This window comes from Betta splendens, chromosome 15 (genome assembly GCF_900634795.4).
Source record: "Betta splendens chromosome 15, fBetSpl5.4, whole genome shotgun sequence".
Classification (NCBI taxonomy): domain Eukaryota; kingdom Metazoa; phylum Chordata; class Actinopteri; order Anabantiformes; family Osphronemidae; genus Betta; species Betta splendens.
Genome location: NC_040895.2, coordinates 9,579,612 through 9,607,038, shown reverse-complemented (window position 1 = coordinate 9,607,038; position 27,427 = coordinate 9,579,612). Strand labels below are relative to the sequence as shown.

At 44.2% G+C, this 27,427-nt stretch overlaps 4 protein-coding genes across 7 annotated transcripts in view; 3 read left to right on the top strand and 1 right to left on the bottom strand.

Annotated features, from left to right (window-relative positions):
• Positions 1–10,904, top strand: part of khdrbs2 (KH domain containing, RNA binding, signal transduction associated 2) — a 127,204-nt gene extending 116,300 nt beyond the window's left edge. The window contains exon 10 of the transcript XR_008692522.1: positions 10,894–10,904. The gene's annotated coding sequence lies outside the window, so the exon portion shown is untranslated. The remainder of the gene's footprint in view (positions 1–10,893) is intronic.
• On the top strand, positions 584–19,719 carry psme4a (proteasome activator subunit 4a). 3 transcript variants are annotated; one of them, XM_029175218.3, is made up of 48 exons: positions 584–1,303; positions 2,253–2,393; positions 2,596–2,712; positions 3,558–3,614; positions 5,454–5,498; positions 6,266–6,415; positions 6,636–6,699; positions 6,797–6,871; positions 7,103–7,225; positions 7,305–7,397; positions 8,408–8,673; positions 8,800–8,986; positions 9,067–9,156; positions 9,247–9,311; positions 9,404–9,554; positions 9,638–9,736; positions 9,820–9,889; positions 9,987–10,054; positions 10,164–10,379; positions 11,093–11,250; positions 11,357–11,452; positions 11,550–11,605; positions 11,687–11,743; positions 11,892–11,947; positions 12,211–12,309; positions 12,459–12,521; positions 12,609–12,704; positions 12,889–13,020; positions 13,110–13,319; positions 13,582–13,718; positions 13,839–13,892; positions 13,976–14,105; positions 14,212–14,293; positions 14,409–14,562; positions 14,655–14,724; positions 14,812–14,937; positions 15,030–15,182; positions 15,335–15,439; positions 15,528–15,619; positions 15,698–15,829; positions 15,932–16,140; positions 16,221–16,306; positions 16,382–16,510; positions 17,043–17,198; positions 17,842–18,004; positions 18,102–18,235; positions 18,380–18,520; positions 18,653–19,719. In XM_029175218.3, exons 1-47 carry the CDS (start codon positions 1,107–1,109, stop codon positions 18,512–18,514), a joined length of 5,544 nt encoding a protein of 1,847 aa, XP_029031051.1. In that variant the 5' UTR covers positions 584–1,106; the 3' UTR covers positions 18,515–18,520; positions 18,653–19,719. The 3 variants fall into 3 exon arrangements, with proteins under 3 accessions (XP_029031051.1, XP_029031052.1, XP_055358273.1); XM_029175219.3 differs by lacking the exon at positions 3,558–3,614 and having other exon boundaries at positions 585–1,303; XM_055502298.1 differs by lacking the exons at positions 584–1,303; positions 2,253–2,393; positions 2,596–2,712; positions 3,558–3,614; positions 5,454–5,498 and adding an exon at positions 5,548–5,943.
• Positions 19,720–19,860: 141 nt separating this feature from the next.
• Positions 19,861–22,934, top strand: gpr75 (G protein-coupled receptor 75). The gene is made up of 2 exons (XM_029175347.2): positions 19,861–20,506; positions 20,823–22,934. Exon 2 carries the CDS (start codon positions 20,936–20,938, stop codon positions 22,574–22,576), a length of 1,641 nt encoding a protein of 546 aa, XP_029031180.1. The 5' UTR covers positions 19,861–20,506; positions 20,823–20,935; the 3' UTR covers positions 22,577–22,934.
• Positions 22,935–23,373: 439 nt separating this feature from the next.
• erlec1 (endoplasmic reticulum lectin 1) lies at positions 23,374–27,211 on the bottom strand. 2 transcript variants are annotated; one of them, XM_029175362.3, is made up of 13 exons: positions 26,665–27,211; positions 26,491–26,595; positions 26,105–26,185; positions 25,856–25,933; positions 25,671–25,784; positions 25,371–25,594; positions 25,155–25,296; positions 24,908–25,069; positions 24,766–24,825; positions 24,558–24,682; positions 24,397–24,474; positions 24,196–24,271; positions 23,374–24,113 (listed from the first exon to the last, which is right to left on the bottom strand). In XM_029175362.3, the coding sequence occupies exons 1-13, from the start codon at positions 26,803–26,805 to the stop codon at positions 24,042–24,044; spliced, it is 1,458 nt and encodes a 485-aa protein (XP_029031195.1). In that variant the 5' UTR covers positions 26,806–27,211; the 3' UTR covers positions 23,374–24,041. The 2 variants fall into 2 exon arrangements, with proteins under 2 accessions (XP_029031195.1, XP_029031196.1); XM_029175363.3 differs by having other exon boundaries at positions 25,671–25,781; positions 26,665–27,204.
• Between the last annotated feature and the right edge of the window lie 216 nt (positions 27,212–27,427).

The window sequence follows — 27,427 nt, the reverse complement described above, 5'->3', positions numbered from 1 at the left end:
CAGTTCCCTGAACGTAAATTGTATATTTTGTCATTTATAGTATACTCTAATATGGTTAACTTTACTGGTACTTAGATAATGTGTTAGAGTGGGACGTCCTTTCTTTTGAATGTGGACTGCTTCTATTTGTAGTTTAACTTTAGTCCGCAAGATGGCGATAATGTTCATATGAACGTGGCCTGTCACAGCATAAATCAAAATTCATTTTGTGTATAGACGGGTCAACACAACAAAACAGACATATGAGAAAGAAAGGAAAACGCGCCTGTTTGTTGAAAGGTTTGAAAAGACAATGCATGCATTATTCCTCCGTTTTGGAGATTAAGTGGTTGTTTTAACATTTTGTTGGTATTATGCGCGTCTTTTGGCCTATTTAGTGTGTTTGTACAGTCGTTAACAGTTGTAGTAGTATACAGTCAGAGTTGTTACTTTGCCCTAAGCGAAAGCAACTGCAGCAGATAACACGCCAGAGTACATGTCTTAAGTGGATTTTAAACGATCCTCTTTGACTCTTGACTCGCTCAAGGATAAGCATTTATAAAAAGCATGAATGGAGAGTGGACTGCTGGGAAGTGTAGTCTCCACGCTACACCCGCCGGATATGACCTATGCGCTGTGTGACTGGTAGCTGGGTGTCGTCTACGGTCTGCTCTGCTGTAGTTGGATGAATCAGTCGACGTTGACAGTCCTTGGGAAATGACTGTGCTTTTGTAGTAACGGGCTAACTGTACTGTAGCTAGACCGTTAGCGGCTTGTCGCGTGTTTAGGATTACGGTAGCCAAAGGAGAAGACTTCGAGTGCCAACGCGTTTTCTGGGAAAACCTCTGTTGTTCACAAGCCTTAATATTTTTTACAAGATGACACCTGCAATGTTTTCCGGGAAATTAAGCTAACTTAACTTTAGCTAGATTAGCTAGCTAGTCGTCAACTTGTGAATGTCCTAACTTAGTCAGCGTGCGGGCCACAACTCCGCGATTCATCAGAAAGGGGAGCTAGCTCGGGGGTAGCTAGCTGTAGACGCCGTATTAGCCGGGTAGCATAGCTGCGTGGACTTCACTCTGTCAGTTTGGCTAGCATAGTGACGCTAGCCGGTTGCGATTAGTAATATGAAAAAGGCGCAGTCCGAGACATTGGGTTTTGATCCGCAAAAAGACATTGTATACAACAAACTGCTGCCGTACGCAGACAGATTAGATGGTGAGTCCAATGACATTTTAAGTAAAATAAAGGGAAACTTGGGCCGAGCTGTTCAGCTCAGGGAGATCTGGCCCGGTGTGCTGTTCTGGACCAGGAAACTTTCCACGTAAGTACCTAACTCTAATATTTCCTGCCCATGCAGTCAAATACCCACTTTTGTTGATGACGTTGGGTGCTGCTTGATAAACTTTGGCGTAACATCATAACACGTTGTGCAACATCTCCGTTAGCGATCACTGCTGAGCAACAGCGAAGGTTTATTCCTGTTGCAGTTGTACACACTGAGGTCACTGGCGTCCACTCTAGCGTCGAGGCAGTGAAAGTCCACGTTCCTTTGCAGCCTGGTGTTTTTATAGGTGCTAAATAGCTGTTTATGTCTAGAGTAAAGTACAGACCGCTCAACATTTAGTGTCAAAAAGGCAACCTGGCCTACATACAAACATATACCTGAGTTAAATTATAACATTTTAAACGTCTGGGTTTATTGCAGGGGAGTTGCTTCAGGCATTCCCATTCAAACCAAACTTCAAAATTTCTGTTGTCCAGAAGTTTTACTGTTTGGTATTACTCAATGCTTTAAACAGTATATAGGGTGTTGTTGTTTGGGAAAATATTGCCAGTGTAACAATGGATTAACTTAGAGCGCTGTTTCATTTTGTTGTACAGTACTTGGTTGCTGGTCTGTCTTTAATCCGTTTCAGTCCCCAATGCTGGTGTCTTGCTCTGTCCAAGAGTGAGTCACTGCCGGCTCAGGGAGATGGAAAGTTTACTGTGGGGTTGACCTAGATTCTGTTCACTGGTATTTTGGCTTTTTTTTACAGTAAATCAGACACTTTTACAATTACTATGAAAGGTGCCATTGAAGCTGCTTGACGTTTAGAGAAAATGAACCTCATTCTGACTGTTTAAATATTTTGAGGATATTTTAAAATATATACTCTGCCTTTGGCATAAATGTTTGTTTTATAAATGCTGGTAACTGGAGTTTTTGACCTGTCGTTGTTCATATTGTAGAAACTGGAGTAAGTATCTCTGAATTTGTTCTTGTTCTAAAGGTACATGAGGCTATATGGACGCAAGTTCAGCAAAGAAGACCATGTGCTGTTCATCAAGTTGCTCTATGAGCTAGTGACGATCCCCAAACTGGAGATCAGCATGATGCAGGGCCTTGCCCGGCTTCTTATCAATCTACTCAAGTGAGAATTTGGCCTCTCAATTTCACTGCAACTTGATCTTCACTGTTTTGTTTTTCACAAGAGATAAGTTAGATAGTGTAAAAATGCTAAGATAATACGTGCACACTATTAATAAATTGTTTTAGAAGGTTATGCTGTATGATGAGTTCTGGTGTGTTTGTGTTTTCATTCTCCTCCACCTCTTGTCTGATTCATCTATCAGGAAAAGGGAACTACTGTCAAGGGAGGACCTTGAGTTGCCGTGGAGACCACTGTATGAGCTACATGATAGGATTCTGTTTTCAAAGACGGAGCATCTGGGCCTCAACTGGTTTCCAAAGTATGACTCTGTTCTTTACTGTTTCTCCTAATATTATCTTTCTAATGCATGTGTATTCATCTGATTTCCAGTGTGCTATATAATTATTACTATATTATTACATTTCAGTCATGCACATAGTATATCAGGTACTCTTTAGCCACATTGGAAAATAGTTTTACTTTAAATCCCCTGCCATTATTTGACCTTCAGTGCCATGATTCTGGCAGAATTTGGTTTGTTTTCACTTCGGGTATTCCTTGTGGACAACCTGTGCTTCCCAACAGGTAAAACAGACTGTTACTGGGACAGTTATAGTTGATATGGTATGTGTACGACTGCAAATGATCTGTCCTATTGGATAACGTTTCTTTAATTTAGAAAATGAGCATAACTAAAGCTAAATGTTTTAGTTATCCAACTCTCATTCATGTACCAGGGTCAGTAAGTTCAGTCTGCTTTTGTTATATATTATTTACTCTTTGGTTGTTAGTAGTGTGACTAGAATCTCTAGAATCTGCCCTTTTTTTAAATGTTTTAATGTTGAATTACACTGTGCACAACCCACACCATTTTTACAAAGTTCTTAGCAAGCAGTGCGAGGTGCTCTCTTATGGTGCTATGAAAACATTGTTTATCACAAACGCTTTGCAAGTTCATCACTGTTAATTTGCAGCAAATCAAAATGAACTGCTTTGCGTAATTGCCAGCTCACTTCTATGAAGACCATGCTAACGCACAAAACATGGTGTTCTGGTTATATGAGAACTTGTTTAATTCATAGTATGTTTCGTACTTATTGAGTGACTGGCACTTTGCTGCATGCTGAATGTGTTCTTTATGCCTTTGTCTCCTTTCACATTCAGTTCTCCACGGCCTCGTTCATCCTCTAAACTCATTATGATAAAATTGGTTCAGAGGTGGTAAGGACAATACTTCTCTTTGTGTTTTACTTTGAATTCATCCTTTGAGGCACCTACTTTTTTTTGAACATTGCATGTGAGAACGAAAAACTGGACACCCCATGGGCACCTTGTGATAGAAATAAAAATCAAGACATGTCAATGTTAACATTTCACTCATATTTGAGACTGTCGCACTGCAGCTAACAGATCTTTTTTTTTTACCCTTTTCCTATTTGCCATAACTGCTGTGAGACCATCATGGTCATGTTGTGTTCTCATTATTTTCCTATTATTTTAACTAGAGTGTGCTATGTGGCAGCAAGCGTGTAAGTGTAGAATGAGGATGACCTTGTCAGTAACCGATAGACTTGACATTTTAAAAGCTTAATATGAATAATTATTTTTCCACAGTCGTAGCTGTAGTATTTTGTTGTAGTTAAATGCAATAATTGCCTGCATTTTTGGATTAATGGCTCTTCTTTGGCAGTCTGTACTAAAGAGCATTATCAGATTTTGCTTTGTTCTAGAATTTGAATGGGTACTCTGAAAGTACTGTAGTCTGGGATTTCCTCACCCTGAGTATACACTTTATAGTGCAACATTTACTTTCATTAGTTTTCTGTGATTATCTTTGCAGTGCATGAGTTTGAGTTGTGGGCTTCCAGTGGTACTGTAAACACTGCTCCCCCCTTGCATTTAGGTGGTTGCAGCTTGGCTTCCAGAGTGTCACCTATAATTCTCCTATTGTTTAAGTATTATATTTGGAGCACATATAAAAATAAAAAAAACCCTGTTTGATACGGAGATAAATAAGCAGCTGTTGGATGGGACTGGCAGGCCTTTTCAAACGAGGCATGGCTTTAGCTTGCATGTGAACACATTGTGGGCAGAGAGCTTCAAAGCTGTGCTAATATCAGTCCTGAACTCTGAACACTGTTATGTGACCACAGTCCTGAGATCGAATTTGATGTGGTGGTACCTGTATATTTTCTACGAGTCAAACTAAGACAGGCGAGCCATGGGTCTTTATGAACTTTAAAATGTTTTATTTTTGCTCATGATGAGATGCCCTTAATTTTAAGATGCAGCATAGGTTTATTTCTGTATTTGTTTGAAGCTACCTGTTGGGAACATAGTTATTTAAATAATTATTTGATGATTTTTCTAGTGTCAAATCCTGTGCGAATTGCTGACATTTTTCTTTTTTCGTTATACAGTTGTATTTTTATTAATAATTAGTAAAGTTATGTCAGAATGATGCACACAATAACTTTACTTCTACAAATATGTCATCAGAATAGAAAAATGCAAATAGTGTTGTTTTTCATCACTGCTTGGTGGACAAATGGCACTTCAGTGTGGAGAAAAGGTTCATGTTCAACCGTTGTCCTGTTGTGCACAGGAAGCTGGTTTACAATCATTTTAGCTCTGGGCTACAGAGGGCCATCGAGGCTTCTTCTCTTTTTTTAGTAGATGGCATATTGTGGCATATTGTGAATGCACAACCAAATCTGTTTTTTTTGTTTGTTATTTTTAAGCTGTTAATACTTTTCAGGACAAACCGCCAGGAAAATGTACTGAAGGTTGTAGCCCTGCGTGACTCTACTGAAAGGCCACATCTGTGTGATGTTGGTTGCTAAGTAATCTGTTGACACGTTATTACAATTTCCTCAGTACGCTTAAGCCTTTTGAGGTTTTACCATTCACTATACACGTGGAAGGAGGTTAAAGACGTTTCTGTGTGCATGCCATCAAAGTAAAATTGCATTGGTGTGAGAATTGTGCTACTGTGTCTCTAACACTGACATGATGCTCTTTGGACAGTGTCATGATATGTTTTGTTTTGTTTTGTTGCAGTTCTGTGGAAAGTGTGTTGAAAAATCTTGTGAAAAGCTGCAGGCCGTAAGTACAATTTTACTTTAGTATTTAGTATTGCCTAAAATAACTTGATCTTCTTTCAGATCTTTAAATGTCTCTTTTCTAATATCTAGGTGTTTTAGTATTAGCATTAAGAAATGCATGTTTCCTTTTGCTGATAAGGCTGAAGATGAAAGAAGGTTGAAAATTACAATGACTCTTGTATAAAGCTGAGATGATATCAAAGAAACGTTGCGGTTACCAGCTGCAGTCTTCACTGAGGTTGTGTGTATCTAAGTTGAGCACTAGAACTCATCCCCCAGCTCTCACTTAGGCAGATAATCCTATTATCTCATCTAATTCTGTCTTGTGTGAGAGTTTCCTGCCACTGTTGGACGAGTGAGTGCGGTGAGCTGCTGGGATGCAGCAGTGAGGCTGAGGGAAGGGGGATAGCTTCTGTGTTTTTTTTCAAGGCTGATGTGGAGACAAGGTAACCTGAGAAAACCTGCATATTATATCATGTTGCACAAGCATGTAATGAATCATGGCAATCCCCTGATGGAACTATGGTCCCATTGCTACCACAGGATTTACCCCAACAGCTAAAAATATACCAGGTGTATGACTTGCTATCTATATCTCCCACTTGTGAAACATTGTTCTTTTATCAAAATGTCAGTAGCTGTTGGCTCATGTTTATATTTACATCCTATTTGTAATGTTAATGTGACACAGACATGATTTTGAACATTTAAAAACTCAAAAGTAAAATCAAGTAGAAGTATTTCACTCTTCTACCGTTGTTCACACAGATACTTTCCGGAGTCGGCCACTCAGGAGATGCTGGATGAGTGGAGACCACTGCTCTGTCCCTTTGATGTCACCATGCAAAGAGCAATTAACTACTTTGAGCTTTTTCTCCCCACAACTCTGCCTCCAGAGCTGCACCACAAGGGATTTAGGTAAGAAGCTCTCCAGGCACTCCAGTCTATAGACAGGTCATAAAGTTAGTGCTGTAAAGCAACCACATTGTTGGCCATGTCCAGAATAAAGGTCTGAAACACTTGGTTTTACAATGATGTATACATATATAAATAAGAATAAAACTTGAGTCCAATCGTCTCTTAACTTTGCCTTCTCTAAGTTTTTTTCCACTTTTGAAACAGTTTGTTTGCCTTACAGGTTGTGGTTTGATGAGATGATCTGTTTATGGGTGTCTGTGCAAAATCTTCCAAGTTGGGAAGTAGTAAGTACTAACTAATTTAAGAAAACCTAGAAGTGTCTGGTTCACATAGCCGCATCTCTGTCATCATTGTGTAACATGCTGTCCTATGTCTTTGCAGCATCTCGTCAATCTGTTTGCCCGCTTGGCTAATGACAACATTGGTTACATTGACTGGGATGCTTATATTCCAAAGGTTTGTTTCTGTATCTTTGAATGACTCCTTTCCACCAGCCCCTATATTAGTACTTGTTTGTGGGACACTGTCTCATGTAATTGTTGGCTCATGGTGGATTTCATGGTGGTGTTGCTTGACAGACAAACAAACTATTGAGTTTCCTTGTTACCCCTGCTCTTAGCCACTGATGGCAGGTGATTTGCATCATGCTTATGTGTGATTGATTCAATGTGCTCTTCTGACCTTCAGATTTTTACAAGAGTTTTGAGGAGTTTAAATCTTCCTGTGGGAACCAGTCAGATGATAGTACCACGATATGTCACCAATGCCTACGACATCAGCCATGTGGTGCTCTGGGTCTCATCCCTCCTGGTAAGTTCATTGTTAATGTTTTTGTATATTTAGAAATCAAATTCAAGCTTAGACGTTAACTTTGCTGTGTCATTTTCAGGGGGGACCCAGCAAACAAGCCCAAGCACAGCTCAGTGGCCTTTTCAACAGTATTACGTCCTTCTTTCACCCATCAAACCATGGCCGCTGGTTGGTGAGTCATTAACTATTGGATCACATTTACCAGTAACTTCCCAATATTTCTTAAGATAAGTTGTAAGAAATATTTATCTTGGGATGTATAAGGTGTTCCTAAACTGTAGGAAAAGTTCTCACCTGGGTTTCTGGAAGGACTGATGTAATCAACTCAAGTTTTACTGTTAACACAGGTAGAAAAGGGTCTGTCTTGCTACAGTATTGAGCACAAAAGGACACAAGTCCGCATATCGAAAAATAAATGGAAGCATTAAAATTTCAAATATATATTTATGTAATGTGTAGTTAATTTAGTTTTAAGGAATCTGGTGGAGTTAGTAGGTTAGTCCTTTCATCTACAGAAAAGATGAGCCACAATCCTGTTGGTTATTTCAGCATCATGGTTGAGACATGGCAGAAGCATTTACAATGACAAAGTGCACAGTCACTGTCGTCATTTTTTTTCCGGGCACTATTTGGGTTTACATTGGTATGTAGTTCTGAAATATCTGGGACGTGAGAGAGAGATGTTGAAATGCTACTAAAGGTCACTGGCAGCAGAGCCACATACCTTTCTGTTTTGAAGATCCCTCTCCACATCACATGCAGCAGCGTGTCCTCAGACACAAACCTTTATTTTTAGCTGGAGATGAGTTGGTATGTATTCTAGGCTGTTGCTTGGAGGCACGTGCTCACACATGTTTATCCACCTAGCTGCAGATTTATTACACGTAAACCGAACTTGCGATCACCTGATGTTTTAAATAGGTAACCCAGGGAAATGTTAATGTCACTGTATAAATAACATTTTTATTAAAAAAAGTCATGCAATGACTTGCACCTATGTAACAAATGGTCAAACTGGGTTCACAGTGTATTGGTTTGTGTTTGTATGTGTGTTATGTCATCTGTGTCTCTAAAAGCACCATACAACATCCTCTACCTCTCCATTGGTCCAGCCTACTGTGCACCCATGTCTCATCCCTTTGTCATGTATCTGTCTTTCTGTCCCTCTGTCCTCATGCCCAGATGAAGCTCATGAAGCTGCTGCAACGCCTCCCGGCTAGCGTGGTGCGGCGGCTGCACCGCGAGCGCTACAGAAAGCCCACGTGGCTTACACCGATACCAGACAGTCACAAGCTCACAGAGGAGGATATCACAGACTTTGTGGAGAGTATGATGCAGCCGGTTCTGTTGGCCATGTTCAGCAAGACAGGCAGTCTAGATGCAGCCCAGGCCCTGCAAAACCTGGCTCTAATGAGGCCTGAGCTGGTGATTCCTCCTGTGCTGGAGAAGTAAGTTTGTATAGAACAGGAGTCTTAAGGAGAAAGAACTTTAAGATCATTTTGACATGTAGACAGAAATCTTTAAAAAAAAGCTAAACTTAGATCAAAGAACTAATTCTTCTGCCTCCTCCATAGAACGTACCCTGCTCTGGAGACGCTAACAGAGCCCCACCAGCTGACCGCGACTCTGAGCTGCATGATTGGAGTAGCACGAAGCCTTGTGTCAGGCGGACAGCGGTTTCCCGAGGGGCCCACTCACATGTTGCCGCTGCTCATGAGGGCTCTGCCAGGAGTCGATCCAAATGACTTCAGCAAGTGCATGGTGAGACACCTTTTTTTTTTAATCTATGCATTTTATTTTGGTGGATTAAACCTGATATAAACGTTTCCCCTGTTCTGTAGATCACATTCCAATTTATTGCAACATTTGTGACTCTTGTGCCTTTGGTGGACTGTTCGTCTGCTCTACATGAAACAACAAACTTGACAGAGGTAAAGTACTTTTTTACGCTTTTATGTTACTAAGTTCACATTGGACATAATTTTGTTGCTGTTTGTTGTAAGTATTAAATGTCTTTTCAGGTGGAACGAGAGATGTGCTCGGCCTCAGCTGAGTTTGAAGACTTTGTGCTTCAGTTCATGGACAGGTGTGTGAGTCTGTTTATTCACGGATGAAGTCGTGATAGCAGTGGCATTACTGCAGATTGACAACTATTATTGTGACTATTTTCTTTCACAGATGCTTTGCCCTGATAGACAGCAGCACTCTAGAACAAACCCGAGAGGAAACAGAAACAGAGAAAATGACTCACTTGGAAAGTCTAGTAGAGCTTGGCCTGTCCTCCACCTTTAGCACTATCCTCACGCAGTGTTCCTTAGACATCTTTAAGGTTCAGACTCACGTTTCACAGACTTGTTTGATTCCCAATTTTATATATTTACACACACATGATATTTTCCATTGTTTTATAAGGTGGCTTTAGAAAAGGTGTTCAACTTTGCAACAACCAACATCTTTGAGACCCGCGTAGCTGGGAGAATGGTAGCTGACATGTGCAGGGCTGCCTCCAAGGTTAGTTGTGTCCACTGAAACCTTTAGCGTCTGCCAAAAGTGTTAACGTTTTGTAGTCCTCATCCTTGCCATATTTTTTCCAGTGCAACCCTGCAGAGTCACTCAAGATGTTTGTGCCACACTGCTGCAATAGCATAAACCAAATCGCTGTCAGTAAGTTCTCACCACACAGAAGCAAGGATTGCTAAAAGAGCATTTGTCTCATCAATGAGCCCTTGTAATTGATTTCACCTGTTTTTTTTCTTTCCAGATGAAGAAGTGTTGAATGAAGAGGAGCTTGACAAGGAGTTACTGTGGAATCTCCAGCTGCTGTCTGAGGTGATTAAGACCACTCCTGATTACCCAGCCATAACTCTGTTTACAAACTGCTCATTTCAATAATTTTCACTGATTATTTTTCTTTATCATCTTGCCTTGTACACCTCAGGTGACTCGAGTGGATGGTGACAAAATCCTTCCCTATCGCTCCCACCTAGTCCAGATTTTGCAGTTGACCCTTCACCTCAAGTGTAAGCAAGGTTATACGCTGGCCTGCAACCTGCTCCACCACATCCTACGTTCTTCTGCCCTCATCTACCCCACGGAGTACTGCAGTGTGCCTGGAGGCTTCCATAAACCAATCAGTGACTACCTGCCCATCAAGGTATTGATGTCTGTCAGTGTACATTTCACAGATTTATTCTGTCAGGATTTGTTAGAGAGCGGGTGCTATGTAAAGAAGGAAATATTTGCCATGATAGGGATATACCTTAAACCGTGTACAGGAAGTCAGGCAATCGTCTGTGATACTCACTGTGACCTGGTTTGATTAACTGTCTGCTTCGGTCTTTAGAACGTTACTCAGGGAAGACACTCTGTACTTTGATCTCATTAAGTGTCTTCCTAGAGCAGCGGACAAGGTTCTAGATCACTTGGCCAGATTAGTGTCTGTCAGGTATTCATTTGTCCAGCAGTGAATTTTAATTAGCAGCTTATACTTTATTGAATGCAGTGTAAGACTGTACATGTAATCATGTTAGGAGTAATCCTTTAACCTTTGTTTACAAAACACTCAGTAACTATTATGCAACTATTATACAAAGCTGATATGATTATATGATATATATTATTATATATTATATATTATTATATGACCTGATTATATTGAAAATAATCAGTGAAAAGTGCATATTCAGTTTTTGCTGAGTAGAGTTTTACAGATGATGTGAGATCAAACATTTGGCTTCTGATTTGTGTTAAAACCAAAACAACTGGATATTGTTTTGTTGAGGCCTCTTACTGGGAGCTGAATTTTTTTCTAAACTTATTTTTTATCATAAACTCATTAGTTTTGTTGGTTATTTTGATTCCATGCAGGACTGGGGTCGGCCTGGAGATCTGTGGAATTTAGATATCCGGTGGCATGTCCCCAGTGTCGAAGAGACCTCCCTTGCTTTTTATTTACTGGACCTAATCCTCCAGCCCGAACTTCGGCGCCTTCAGAGATTTGCACAGGGAGAGCAGGACATGAGCAGGTAGAGATGACCAACTACTAAAGCTCATCTGTGTGCCTAACAAATGGATTTTGATTTCCACAGATGCTACCAGTATGCTGTATTCAGCTGGTTGTGTGTGTTTCAGAGATGATGTACTGCAGAGCCTGACCATTGTCCAGCATTGCCTCTTAGGAGCTGGGAGTTTGATGCCTCCACTGACAGGAGAACCCATTCCTGAACTGTGAGCAGTTATATTAACACACACTAATCTCTTCTTCTAACTAGAAAAAACATAGAATATACAAATACTATTAACATATCATCTCCTTTTTTCCCAGGGTCCATAGCATGGTGAGTCTAGAGGAAACCTTACTTTACACTGGAATGGACTATGGTACGTCACAAGTCACATCATCACTGTTAATTTCTAAATCTCACAATAAATACAAAACATAAATCTTACATCTACCTTCAGATGAATCCAGAGAAAACTACAGGGACGCTATCTGTCGTGTTATGAGACAGCTGCTGCGTAAGTTTTCACTGTATTTCCTGTCTTAGGTCTATGATCTTTCTTGTAGAAGTCATTCCACTTCATCCACCTATATTACTGTGCTCATATTCAAGTATGCTGTGGGGCTGTGTACTGCCTTCTGTACTTCCTTTGCCTCTTGTTTCAGATTTCATCCTGGAGCACTCTGAAGATGACACAAAGTCTCTGTTCTCTATTATCAAGGTGATACAATAACTTCGATACTTGAAATTGATCATTCTTACGGATACTGATTTGTGTATGTTTAATATTATGCAAAATAAAATCAGAATGTAATCAGTTGTGTTGTTCATTTGTGCTGTTTGCAACTATACACACACACACACACACACACACACACACACACACACACACACACACACACACACACACACACTATATACAATATCTTCAGAAGAGCTTATGTGTTGAACAACACTAATCGATACATTTGTCGTCCTTCACAGATTATCAGTGACCTCTTGCACTTCAAAGGTTCTCACAAACATGAGTTTGACTCCCGCTGGAAGAGCTTCAACCTTGTGAAGAAATCGATGGAAAACAGAGTAAGGAGTCATACATTTGCTGACATTACTTTTGTAGTGCTGTTATTCTGGGAATGATTCTTTGTCTACCTGTAAAGCTTTAATTACATGCATTAATGATACTGATACTGCTTCTCGTTTAAAAGTGTATCATTGTAATGTATTTGCAGCTTCATGGCAGAAAGCAGCACATCAGAGCTCTGCTGATCGATAGAGTCATGCTCCAACATGAAGTAAGCCTCTCTGAGTCATAGTAATAGTTACACTATTAGATCATTGTTGTACTATTGATAATTTGGAATGTTTGTTTGTATTGTCAGTTGAGAAAGCTGACAGTTGAAGGATGTCAATACAGGAGCATTCACCAGGAGCTAATGAGAGATCTATTGAGGCTTTCCACTAGCACCTATAGTCAAGTGAGTGCCTAAAGATCTACTACTGTATATCTATGTCAAGGCATTATCAGTACACCTACACTTTGTTTGTGGTTGCTATTTATTTTTTAAAGAATGTACTTCTAGAGAACAGTGACACATTTGAGACTGACATTTGACTTGTGCTGTGAACACACACCTCATCTGTGAATTTAATACCTTTCAGGTGCGCAGCAAAGCTCAAAATGTGTTGTTTACTGCACTGGGGACCTACAATTTCTGTTGCCGAGATCTGATCCCGCATGTCCTAGAGTTTCTCAACCCAGACAACGGCAGCGTTACACAACAGCAGTTCAAAGTATGATGTCCTCTTGCTTCATTATAACCATAAATGCTATTTACATGTTTACATTGGTTTTGCTTCATGCTGTCTGTCTGTGTCGGCAGGGTGCCTTGTACTGTCTTTTGGGGAATCACAGTGGGGTGTGCTTGGCCAACCTGCACGACTGGGAGTGCATTACCCTGACATGGCCCGGTATTGTACGCTCCGGCCTCAGCTCAGCTATGTCTCTGGAAAAGCCTTCCATCGTGAGACTCTTTGACGACCTTGCGGACAAAGTCCATCGCCAGTACGAGACCATCGGACTCGACTTTTCTGTGAGGAAACACACCAACAGTCTGTCACAGTCACAGACACTCATCATCGACTATTGTGAAGATCTATATTATATAACTCACATTTTGAAGCTAAAAGTAAAAATTAAATCAGTACTGTGGCAGCAGTTTGACAAACATTAAACCTCACAAGCATTTTTTGTTTCTTTTATACTCAATTCAGACTAGTCGAACATAAACCCTGTTTGTTGTAAAGGTGCTACATTTCTTTTTTTTTTTTTTTTTCTTGCTCGGTCTGTTTTAGATCCCTGATGCGTCCTGTGCTGTGGCCAAACAACTTATGATCACTGGCAATCCCTATCCTAAAGAGCCTGTTCCTTCAGAGAATGACACAGCTGAGGGGCTAAAGAGACAGGAGCTCAAGAACACAGACTCTGTTGCGTAAGTTTGCGCCAGTAAGATGACAAAATCAGCTGTTTTAATGTACAATTGTTCACCAGTTCGCGTCTTGTCTTTTTACAGAATAAAATATGCATAATATCTTTACTCCACATTTTGTAGGAAATACAAGCAGCTCATCAGTGATCTTCTGGACTGCCTCAGCAACAGGAACCTGTATGTTAACTTACCATTTGCATCATGATGCTTTTGCTTACACTTAACTCTGTCTCTTATACTGGTGTATTCTAACGTTCCAGGCCTTGGAAGTTCGAACACATTGCAATTGGCTTCCTGTCATTGCTGCTGAGGGATGACCAACAACTACCAGCACCTGCTGTTACCTTCTTTGTCAAAAGCCTCAACCACGACTCTCTCTATGTGCGCAAGGTTAGTGACATGTGGTCATAGTAGTTCTCAGACAACATATGGATGCATTCCAGGCCTCCTCTTTCTGCTGACATTACATTTTAAATGTCTTTATTTTGTCCATTAGGTGGCGATATCAGCTGTTGCAGGCGTGATGAAACAGATAAAGAGACCACATAAAAAGGTCCCCATCAGCCCCTCTGAGCTTTGTAAGCATTATAGTATTTCATGTTAATTTTAATTTCTTCATAATGAAATCTTTTAATTGCATTTTAATTTTAGTTTTTAAAAGCCGTTTTAAACATTTCTGCTTGTTTTTGGTAGGTGAGTTGAAGGAGCAAAGCGCTCTTGTAGCAGGCGATCGCCCAGACAACCAGTGGCTCCAGTATGACAGCAGCTGCCTGCCACGCACAGAGCAGGACTGGAACCGCTGCGTGTTTGTGGAAAAGACCCACTGGGGATACTATTGTTGGCCAAGGTTTTTATATAAGGATGCTTGTGTCATACTTCACCTGCCTGATTGTCATCACCTTGATTTGTTATGTTATTTTTATTTACCATCACATCTAGGAAACTGATGATGTATGCACCAGTGGATGAGCAACCCAAACAGAACCTAGCCAGAGAGGAAATGACTGAGGTCTTTCCAAATTCATTCTCACTCTACATATAATATACTGTAATGTGAAGTGCATTCCATAAAATTCATTTCTTTCCTTTCTAACAGTGGGAGCAAATCATCTTTGACCATTTCTCAGACCCAGTCTTCATGAACCAGTTCATTGAATTTCTCTCTCTTGAGGACCGTAAGGGCAAGGACAAGTTTAGCCCTCGCAGGTTCTGCTTGTTCAAGGTGATATTTCCTGTATTTTATCATGTAAAAAATAAATAAATAAAATCTGCCAATTTAAAAATATGAATTGTTTTCTTCTTCTGTCGTTCCAGGGATTGTTTCGCAATTTCAGTGATGCATTTCTGCCTGTTCTTCGGCCCCACATGGAGCGTCTAGTGGCCGACTCCCATGAGAGTAAGCAGCGCTGTGTTGCAGAAATCATCTCTGGGCTGATCAGAGGCTGCAAGCACTGGAGCTACTCAAAGGTGTGGAATTTATCTCTGATTTATGAAAGTTGTGATACTAGATATGACTAATGAAAATAGACCAATTATGCAAAAGCACTTTAAGGAGCCAGGACATCATTTTACCGCTGTGTAGAACAAACAAATCAGTATTTACACTTCTCTGTTTACAGGTGGAGATCCTTTGGGAATTGTTGTGTCCACTGCTCCGTACAGCTCTGTCAAACATCACAATAGAAACGTATGCAGACTGGGGCACCTGCATCGCCACAGCTTGTGTAAGGCCATTTATTCATATTTTTATTATCATAAATGTATGTTTTTCATATGACAAACTTTTGTCTTTCGTACTTCTGGCTGTTACAGGAGAGCCGAGACCCGCGAAAGCTTCACTGGCTGTTTGAGATGCTGATGGAGTCTCCAGTCAATGGAGAGGGAGGCTCTTTTGTTGATGCCTGGTTAGTAGAAAGGTTGCAGGGATAAGTAGATGTTGAGGTTACTGAAAGAGTCTGATTTTGCTTCCTTGTTTTTTGCAGTCGTTTGTACGTGCTGCAGGGAGGCCTAGCTCAGCAGGAGTGGCGCGTTTCAGAGCTTCTCCACAGGCTGTTAAAATACTTGGAGCCCAAACTAACACAGGTCTACAAAAATGTACGAGAACGGATTGGAAGGTGAGGTCGTTTTACACACTTAGTGAAAGTAAGTGGATTACTTTGTATTTTATGTATTTTTAAGTCTCATTCCTCTTCCTTCCTCTTTTGGCATCCTTGCAGCGTTCTCACATACATCTTCATGATTGATGTCAACTTGCCATATACACTGCCAACCAACTCCCCGCACATCTCGGACTTCACCGAGAGAATTCTGGTGCAGCTGAGGCCTCTAACCGAGGGCGATGAGGAGATCCAGAACCATGTGGTTGAAGAGAATGAGGTGGGAGAGCAGGATGAGAGGACGCAGGCCATCAAGTTACTCAAAACAGGTGGGTTCTGTATTTGCCTTCATCATCTTTCATCGGCAAGTTCTTTAAACATAGATATTAACGTCTGCATATCTCTGCAGTGCTGAAGTGGCTGATTGCGAGTGCTGGTCGCTCCTTCTCCACAGCTGTGTCAGAACAGCTACGGTTTCTGCCGTTGTTGTTCAAGGTAAAATACTCACTTGTCAAATAACCTATAAAGTAAAATCCACATGCCTTTCCTTACACCTTCCTTGTGCTCCAGATTGCTCCGGTTGAGAATGACGACAGCTACGATGAGCTGAAGAGGGATGCTAAGACATGCCTCTCTCTGATGTCTCAGGGGCTCCTTTACACAGAGCAGATCCCTATGGTCCTCTGTACCCTGCAGGAGGTGAGTCATCTGTAGATCTCATCATGAAACCATACAATTAGTAGGAGTTTAATGGTGTTTGAACATAGATGCTTCGTGTAGTCCTCTGCCAAACTGTTGCTGACCTCTTTTGGGTTTCTTGCATAATAGAAGCAGTGTGCATGACGTCAATATATTTTAAAATACCTCCATGAATTTGTGTCTGATCTTATCTCATAGTGTGAATTCTCTGTAAAAACAGCAGCTCTAGTGAGCTGAAGCATTTGCTGTTTTCAGGAACAATGCAGAGGGTTGTAAATAAGATGTAATGATTCCCTCATTACACCTGAAAAGATTAGTGAGCTAAATGACAATGTGTTTAATGGAGTTGGTGACAACTTGAGTAATTCTTTAATAGCGTATTGCATTGTGCATCACATTTTTTGAGTGGTCTTCGAATAGGGTTCTGCTGCAACAAACCCAATTGGCAGACTTATCCAGCACACGGTCCTTTCCTCCAATGCAACAAATGAGGTTGTTATTGCTATGGTGCGGGTCTTTTTGTGTGTTGCAGATAGCTGACACTAGCTCCTGGCACGCTCGCTATACAGTGCTCACATACCTCCAGATCATGGTTTTTTACAACCTGTTCACCTTCATGAGTGACGAAAAAGCAGTGAATGATGTGCGAGCACTGGTGATACGACTGCTGGAGGATGAGCAGCTGGAGGTAAAAACAAGCTTTTATTCACAGTGGTTACACTGAGATAATTCAGTGGGTAAAGAAGCTGAAATGATTTAGAATGAAGAAACATATGACAGTCTAGTTATAAAATAACCATCGAGCTGCTGGCCAGTACATACTTGTTTATGCTAGCAGGGGCTCTCATGGTCTTTCAGCTTCACTGTAGTGATTCAGCACTTGCCTCATGGTTCTCGACTCTATCCCCCCGCCCCCTCCGGTCCCCTGGCTGTTGCTATGGAAACCACAGGCTGCAGTAATCTGTTGCTATGGTGATAACGTTCAGATTGAAGGAGTGTGAGAGGGATGGAGCTGGGACAAAAGAAAAATGGGGAATGAATGGAATTTGCAAGGGGGATTGTTGACTTAAGTTAAGTCAAAACAGGTTTATAGGTATTTGATATGACATTTCTGTGACAAACATAAGTTAAACTAGCTCCAGGATACATTTTAATATACAGTATGAAACCTTTCTGGAGACTTTTTGGGTGAAAACGACTTCACCTGCATAGCACACACCTTTACCTTTATCTGGAACAGAACTATTTTTACTCACATTATACCGTTCATTTTTGTCACTATGATCAAAATAAAAATGACAAATGTGCATTAAATGATAACTTTCCATTAGGTTAGAGAAATGGCTGCCACCACACTCAGTGGTTTCCTTCAGTGCAACTTCCTGTCCATGGATTCCCCCATGCAGTCGCATTTTGAGGCACTCTGCAAGACCCGCTTACCTAAGAAGAGGAAGAGAGAGCTGGGCTCTGTAGTGGACACTATACCCTCTGCTGGTAAGGAGCATATCTGTTTCCAGCTACTCAAAAAGATATGACCGTACACTTCATGTATCATGTCATATTGATGACATCCCTTGTTTTGTTTTTGTAGACCTGGTGCGACGTCATGCTGGTGTTCTTGGATTGAGTGCTTGTATTCTCTCCAGCCCATATGATGTGCCCACCTGGATGCCTCAGCTGCTAATGGACCTGAGCGCACACCTCAATGATACGCAACCAATTGAAGTATGTTCAAATACCTGGAAATCATGTTTGGTGTGGGTTATCTACCTCTATCTACAGTTGTGGAGTGGAAAAAAAATCAAATATATTAAGTCACAAAGTTGCATATTCACTGAATTAAATGTCCTCGATGGTGTTCTTTTCCAGATGACTGTGAAGAAAACGCTGTCAAACTTCAGACGTACTCACCATGACAACTGGCAGCAACATAAGCAGCAGTTCACAGATGACCAGCTGCTTGTCCTCACTGATTTGCTGGTCTCTCCCTGTTACTATGCCTAAAACCTGGTAATGTCATTCAGCTGTTAAATACTGAACAGTTTACAATCACCACGTTCACTTAGATTTTGATCAAACCATCAGATAAAGTTGCGGAGATAAGTCACCTTTTCATAGTTGTGTATGTTTCGCTTTTGTTAGTTCGGGACAGCATCAGACTGTACAGCTGCATCGAGGAGGAAGCTCCAGGCCTTGACTGATGAAAGACACAGCATCATACTGGAAACAGAGCGGCACATAGAACAACTGAGCGCCTGTATTTATGTATTTAGCTGATCAACATTTCTAATATACTTAATATTTAAGGATCAATCATAGCAGGAATGAGCGGCCTGCAGTTTGTAACATTACTGTACAGTTTTGTTTTTTCCTTTTTTTGTTTTTGTGTGCATGTGCACGTGTGTGTGTGCATGTGGTTGAGTGAGTGTGTGTACGCACGTGTGTGTGTGTGTGTGTGTGAGTGTGTGTTTATAGCGTGTTTGAAGACATCTGCTGGTGTTCCACACATTTCTCAGGATTATAGCCCAAGTCTCAACTCTGAGCCAACACAATGTCCGGTGCAGGACATGCTCTATCTTCCACTAGTGAAGTGTGTTACAAGCCACAGACTTAAACCTGCAACACACAATGTTTGTGTGAATGTTTGATCGCTGATCTATCTGATTATATGCATCATTTGAGTATAGGTCATGGTATATCAAATATGCACAAACATATTTATTTATTTATTTTATTTTTTCAAAGTGCTAAGTTTTAATTTTTTTTTCCATGGAAATTACTTTTGAAATTACGTAAATGACTGAATTTTTAGCAGTGGAGCCTAGTCTCATCTTCTCTCATGAAGGAAGGGAGAGGACACGCTCCCCACTGCTGTGCCGTGTGATGTTTGCTGTGAGGACCTGAGCACAGTCTGATTAATAGTTCATGTCTCGGTGCAAGAAAATAACCAAACTGCCTGTCCATAATTGTGACCTCGTCTCTCTTATCCTCGCTATCATTTCTCATTTTTTAAAACCCTGTTAAATGAGACAAAACGACTATGGTTTGCTTTTGATTTCCCCTGATGACTTGAAATCTGTATACGCATCGAAGCATTTAGTACCTCACTTCAACATAGTGTAGTGCCAAAACTGCAGTGATTTTTTTTTTTAGATATACTGTTTGCCTAAGGAATGAGATCAAAATAAATTGTTTATAACAAATGCAAAGTAACGTTGGGTTTTTTTATTTATTTGACGTGATAAAAGTAAAAGCAGATGAAGCTAATTCCTGTTAAAGACCCACCTGAGAAATTTTTTTTTATTGTCCCTCCATATTACGTCATTGCTGAGTATGGCTTAGAAATGAACGCGCTTGCAAAGTATGGTCACTGTATCCGTCGCCTAGCAACCACGTTGTTGGCCTCCTCCTGCCAAGGACGGCGGAGGAGAGGTGTTAACTGTAAATACAAAATGTATATTGTTTTGTGTTCAGGTGAAATATGTTTGTGCAGAAACGCCGATTTTAAAACGCTAAATCGGCAGAATGTCGCTATGTGACCCATTTGTCCTGTATTTTAGCCTTCGGCCATGACGGTTGTTCGGGTCCAGCTCAAACACGAGCGTCTTTGAGCGCGAGGGCTTCGGGGAGACGCGGGGGGTTCGTGCTCGATGCGGTCCGCGCTCGTGCTGCTACGTAGGCAGTGACTTCACGCTCGTCTCTCGGCGCACGTCCAGCGGCCGTCGCTCCTCAAGCACAGCGGAAACATCGGCGAGAAAACCCGGCGGGCCGCTCACCGCTCGCCGCATACGCGTTGAAATGACACGGACGTGAGAGGACGTCAATAGGCGGTTTATCGTCAACAAACGGCTTTACGGTGCACGAGCTTCTGCCGAGACCACGCTTTTTTTTTCTTCCAAGCCGCGGTGCGTTCACTTGCTCTGATATGGCTTTAAAATGAAGACTGGCCGTTTCTGGAGGTGATGGCGACGATGGGCGCGCGATCGATAACATACGGTGGGTTGTCAACGATTTATTGTTGTTATCTAAATCATAACGCCATGAAATGACGCTGATGTTCACATACTTGCTCTGGGTTTCAGCACACGCTGTGTGTATAATTGGCCAAATGCAGTAGTGCGTACAGCGGCTACAGCCTAGCGTGGCTTCATCCCGACATCCAGTGCATCACAGCTTTTGAAATATATATATATATATTGATATATATATATATATATATATATATATTTAGGTTATAAGCTTTATTCATGTGTTGTGACTGCGTTCAAATGAACAGATGCTTGTTTTGCATCCTCTGTTGCTCTCCATCAAGGTGGCAGCAATGGCGGAGGCAGCAGACGCTGCGATCGCCACGTCCTCCTTCCCAACACGGGACTAGTTTGAAAATCAATGGCCCTGGGATCGTGGTGAAGCGCCGGCAGCACAATGAACGCCACCGCGGCACCGTCGGACCTGGCGGACGCGCCGCGGCACCACACGCTCAACGGCAGCCTGGCCGCGCAGACGCCGGCGAGCTGGGCCGTCATCCACACCGCCACCTTGACCTTCTGCTCCCTCCTCCTCGTCTTCATCTTCTGCCTGGGCTCCTACGGCAACCTGGTGGTGTTCCTGTCCTTCTTCGACCCGGCGTTCCGCAAGTTCCGCACCAACTTCGACTTCATGATCCTCAACCTGTCCTTCTGCGACCTGTTCATCTGCTGCGTGACCGCCCCCATGTTCGCGCTGGTGCTCTTCCTGGACGCGGGCGGCGCCGACGGCGTGTCCAAGAGCTTCTGCTTCGCCTTCCACCTGACCAGCTCGGGCTTCATCATCATGTCCCTGGAGACGGTGGCGGTCATCGCCCTGCACCGGCTGCGCATGGTTCTGGGGCAGCAGCCCAACCGCACCGCCTCCTTCCCCTGCACGCTGGCGCTGACGGCGCTGCTGTGGACGTCCAGCTTCACCATGGCGGCGCTGCTCACCATGCGGGCGTACCCGCGCCGCGACGGGCCCTGCCTGCCCCACTTCGGCCTGGGGGGCGGCGACGCCAGGGTGGTGCTGTACGTCTACCTGGCCGACTTCGCCTTCTGCGTGGCCGTGGTGTCCGTGTCCTACCTGACCATCGCGCAGACGCTGAGGAAGAACGCGCAGGTGAGGAAGTGCCCCGTCATCAGCGTGGACGCCACGTGCCCGCCGCCGCCGCCGCTCGTCGCCGCGGGCTTCGAGAGCGTGCAGTGCACGGCTCAAGGCCCGTCCCTGTACCGGAACCAGACCTACAACAAGCTGCAGAACGTGCAGACGCACACTTACGCCAACAGGAGCGGCCAGTGCGTGGTCCCCGGCGCCGCCCCAGGAGCCACGTGCTGCCAGGTGGTGTCCACCGTCAACCTGGCCACGGCCAAAGACTCCAAGGCGGTGGTCACCTGCGTGGTCATCGTGATCTCCGTGCTGCTGTGCTGCCTGCCCATGGGCGTCTCGCTGGCGCAGGACGTGCTGTCGCCGGAGAGCACCTTCGCGCACTACCAGTTCGAGCTGTGCGGCTTCGTGCTCATCTTCCTCAAGTCGGGCGTCAACCCCTTCGTGTACTCGCGCAACAGCGCCGGCCTGCGGCGCCGCGTGCTCTGCTGCGTGCAGTGGGCGGCGCTGGGCTGCTGGTGCTGCAAGCAGAAGACCCGCCTGCACGCCATGGGCAAGGGCAGCCTGGAGGTCAACCGCAACAAGTCCTCCCACCACGAGACCAACTCGGCCTACGTGCTGTCGCCCAAGCCCCAGCGGCGGCTGGTGGACCAGGCCTGCGGGCCCAGCCACTCCAGGGACTGCGGCGGCAGCCCGAGGGCCGCGGGCGCCCGCAAGCCCCGCCCCCCGAGCACCTCCACGCCCATCAACACCCGCATCGAGCCCTACTACAGCATCTACAACAGCAGCCCGTCCGCCGGGCCCAGCTCGCCGACCAGCCTGCAGCCCGCCAGCTCCCAGGCGTTCGCCTTCGCCAAGTCGTACGTAGCCATGCATTACCACACCCACCAAGACGCGCTGCAGGACTTTGAAAGCACCTCCGTGCACCAGATTCCCATTCCCTCGGTGTAGAAGGAGCGAGCGGACAGTGCCACCGTGGTGAATGCGGACGCAGCCCATTTCCAACATCTGGACCCAGTATTAATCTCGTGTTCATTTTTATGGTGAATGTACATGTGAAGTAAAAAGGAAACAAAGCAGTTCCATTAACCTTTTCAAAGATAGCTGCATTCTCACCCAGAACGTGGCCGCGCTGCACACGCATGTGCGACCGTAGGCCAGGTCTCATGGCGGCTGAAGGCTGTGGCAGACACACACACACGGCTGTGGATGGCATGCGGCTGCACTTTGATAGCGTTTTGCTTCTTGAAATGAATTGTATTTGTGAACCTCATACACTTTTCAACAAAATAAATGTTTGGCAAGTGGAGTGGATCTATGCTTTTACTCTTATCTGGAGCTAAATTGATAAATCAGCAAATTATTCAGGAACTGGTAAATATTTAACATCACTTTTGAGCAAAAGGGGTATTGCAAAACATACCCACACACTCAGAGGTGGAATTCGTGTTGATATTGTTACATACAGTGAAGCTTTGACCATTTATTTCAATACACGCATCAGCGTCATCTAGTGTCCAAAGCGCGTTACTGCGTCTACTGGTGTCGATGTCCTTCAACAGTCTATCAACACGTTTGTCTTTTTTCTGAGGAGGGAATGAACACGTTTTATTACGCGGCTCTCATGGTCACTTGCCTGCATTTGCTTTATTGCTATATTTTTTAAAAAATCTTTGTCTCAGTTGTATTGATGTTATTGTAAAAATGATTGGGTCCTCGTGTCAGTTCAGAAAAAAGCAACACTATGATCGAGGTTTTCATGTTTTTATTCTTTTCTGCAGCTGCATTGCTTTGAGTCCCTGTGCTACAGCAGTGATCAGGATGCCAGGGTGCGTTTCAGAAAACCACAGAATACCCCTAATAGGAACCCACAGACCTGTCTGGTGCTTTTGCCAACATTTGGTGTCACACCACGTCACTCTCTAATGCATAAATTACACTCACTCGTCCCGCCAATTAACACAGCGCACATTCTCACAGCTGCAAAACCTTTTACTCATGTTTACTACTAAAATTTCACAGTCCACGATCCGGCCATTTATTACAGACGCGCCCGCCTTAAAAATTCCCATGACAATCGTTGCCTCCCCAGATGACTCTGAATCCCCTGATTCATCACTCTTTTAATCAAAACAAAGTGAAGCACAGATATGAAGTACGGGCAGTAGATTCTCTGCCTGTTAGAGAGAGAGACGTCAGCTTCGTTTTCACTATCCTGCTGCATTGGACCGTCACGTAGAACTGCCCTGATGTTCAATCCAAGGTGCAGGACTAACACCTGAGCGCCACACAATCCAGACTTTGACTCTCATCGCAGAGTCACCGCTCCTCCTCCGTTGAACAGGCTGTTGCTTTATTAAGTGTTTACATCTCTCTCTCTCTCTGTCATTGATGGACTGTTGCTGACTGATGCTCTTTAGCTGGAGATTGACAGAAGTCCATGTTCGTCGGCAGTGTCTAAAACCCTGCATATGACCGGAGACTCAACCTGGGGAAATAGACAGCATTACTCGTTCATTTTGCTCATTGTCTCTTGACTCTTCTTACTCAACAGTTAGTGGTGAACTCACCCCAAGGATGTACTGACACGTCTGAGGCTCCAGCATATAGACAGTGACGGCATGGGGAGACTCAGACTCCTTGCATCTGCCAAAGAAAGGATATGAGTGAATCAGCTGAGACACCGGGGTAACTGTCACACTCAAGCGTTGACTCAGAGCCGTGACAGTGAACCCAGCGTTCCCTCATCTGCCCCATTACAGTTCACTCACTTGAGCTTGACGATGACTTGTCTGGGCTTTCCCGTCAGATCGCACAGATCCCCGTGGCCATAAAAGTGGGAAACCAGCCTATCACGAAGACACAGGTAGAAGGGTCAGCAGTGGTCCACATCTGCATTCATGTCAGAGGTAAATGAATACAAATGGCATACTTGACTTTCTGCACTCCGTCGTCTTTGAGCTGGTAGGATCGGGCCACGTTCTTCTTGGCCCACTCGCTGTGCTCCTCGGCATTCCAGCTCCCCACCACCACGATGTTCTTCCCTTGTTCTTTATCCTAGGGCCCCGAGGAACAGGTGGGTGCTCAGACAAACGCAGCCAAGTCAACAGCGGCGTACTGTAGCGAGGATGGACCCTTACCTCATGGTACTGATGGACGTGCTTCCCGTAACAGAACTCGTACTTCCACCACCCTACGCCCTGAAACACACAAAAAAATAAATGATGGGTCAAAGAAAAGTGTATCAAAAATTCTGGCGCACAAGAGACGAACTGGCCTCACCCCATGCAGACAGTAGGAGCCACTGAGGAACTCCTTGATCAGCTGCTCATCCGTCAAGCGAGAGATGTGAGTGGTGCCAACAGTGATCTGAGACTGGCCTCCTACGGTCATGGGTTTATGAGTGGAAGTGAAGGCCTCCTCTCTCACCGGCGATACATCCTCCTGGAACAATCCAAACGTAGCAGAGGGTGTTGGTGACACGCGCGGTACCCGTCCCGTCGTCCGCCTACGTGCGCGTACGCCTCACCTCTTTCGTCTCAGAGGAGCTGCTGAAAGGGGGCCTGAGCTGCTCCTCTCGCTCCTTGTCCAACTGGGCGAGACGCTGAGGCCGAAGAGGAGAGCCGGCCAGAGCCTGACAGAAGATGGTGTTCACTGGGGACGACTTGAACCTGCACAGAACCAGGCATGAATCTAATACTGCTACTACTGAGATGCACTAATGTAGTAACTCCGACGGCGCTACCTGTATTTGGGGTGAGCGCACAGCAACGGCGTCAGCACCACCACCTCGTACTCACAGGTGGTGACCTCTGCAACCGACAGGATCTCGTGCTTGGCCTCCGGGTGACAGACGTACAGCACAGCCGTGGAGCGAGCCTGGTTCTGCTTCAGCACGCAGGGCGTCCCATTGCCCATCTCCAGAGAGTAGTAGGGCGTGAGCTGGCCTTCGATGTTCTTAGTGGGCACCTGGACAGAAGTGGGGAAAATGGGTTAAAATCCACAGCTCGTTGGCTTGATATTGAACTTATATTATTATACTTACTTCTGTTTCAGATGATGATTTTTCTTCTGTCTCTTCTTCAGCTTTGTCACCTGACTCTGCAGATTGGCTCCTCTGTGTCGCATCGCCCAGATAGTACTCCTGAACACTGATCTTCTTTGGAAAGATAAGGAATTACTTTCAGTTCCCATCATTTGGACGTTTCCGCCCCAGCATGAATCACTGACCTGGCCGGTCTCCTTCTCCTCGTGATACTGCCTTATGTGCTTTCCGTGGCACACCTCATACGTCCAGTAAGACTCAATCTGCAATGATGACGAGTCAACGGCACAGTTCAATCGTCAGGCGGAAACATGCGTTTCTAGTCATGCTCTGCTAACATAGCATGAAGCAGTGAGTAAACTTAGCGCCGCCACTTCTCTCCAGATGAGTAGGAAAATCAGATGAAAGTAGGACAGAAACTGAAGACGTCTCACCCTGTAGGAGCAGCTGCTTCGTTTGAATAGTGGTTCCAGCAGTTCACCTGGACTGGGTCCCGTGTACACTTTACTGTCATCCTGCAACAGACACACCACATACTCTATGTCTGAGCGCCGTACGCACAGAAATGCTCTTTGTAAAGGGGAGGGTTCAAATCTATATATGGGCAAAGCGGAAGTCGCACATCCGTGAATGCAAATTACATTCTCATGTGTTGTACTTTGTCAAATCGAACGGCTTGTGCCACGACGTGTTGTGCGATTACACGGATGATGGAGTTTTGCATCGCTGAACAGAGAATGCGTGTAGATGCTTCTTTAAGCCAATAATACCACGGCTCTATGCGGATATAAAGCTAATAGAGAGCTGTTCTCCGTCCCACCTCCTCTCCAGACGTCAGCGACGGCAGGAGGCATTTGTACTTCTCCTTCTCCGCCGTGGTCATGATGACGAAGTCATCTTCGCTGTAAAGCCCACCAGAAGTCGGCTGGAAACAGACACGAGCGTTGCTTAAAGTGCAGCGGGAGCAGAAAGAGGAACGGCTTTTGACGCTTACCAGCGTGACCTCGTCCCCCGGCCAGGTGATCTTGAACGGGATCTCGTCCGTGTAGGACGGATGCCCGCCTCGGTTCGCCGACACGCCGCCGCAGACCTCCAGCAGCCCCGCGACGAGCACCACGAGCAGCCCCGCCGCCATCTGTCCGGTCCGGCTGCCGAGCCCGCCTACGGCCGGCTCCTCATGCAGCCTCCTCGCCCTCACCGAGCGGCGAAACGAACGCTACCGCACAGTCCGAGTGAGGTCCGGGTTGACAGACGTCAGCCAGAAGTGAGAATGTAAATACGGCCCCGAATACAGGAAGTGAACTGTTTACTTGCCACGTCGTGTTCCGCCTGCGCGTTGGGCTGAAATTACAGCAGCGCCCCCTAACGGCGCGCTGGGGTACTGACCCAGAAAAAAACGCTTCGGCTGCGACTGAAAACTATGGAAGCAGAACTAACGCCGAGTTTTTAATTGACCGCAAGTTTTACGCTGGGGAGCGAAACCCTTGTAGTTTCCTCACAGCTTCGGCTCAAACGGCACAAAAAGCGCCGGATGAGGAACCGAGCCCTTGATTCCTCTTGAAGTCAGCTCCTATGTTGCCGGTAGAAGCGGTCAATGCAGGAATTACAGCAGAAACATTATAATAAAAAAAAACGTTTCTTTAATTTCTTTTATTTATTTGTCCAATATTCTGTACAGTCTTTTTTCTATTTTCTGTGCACACAGTATCTTTCAAAAGTCTATATAATCCAAATATTGTATAATCACATTTTATAAT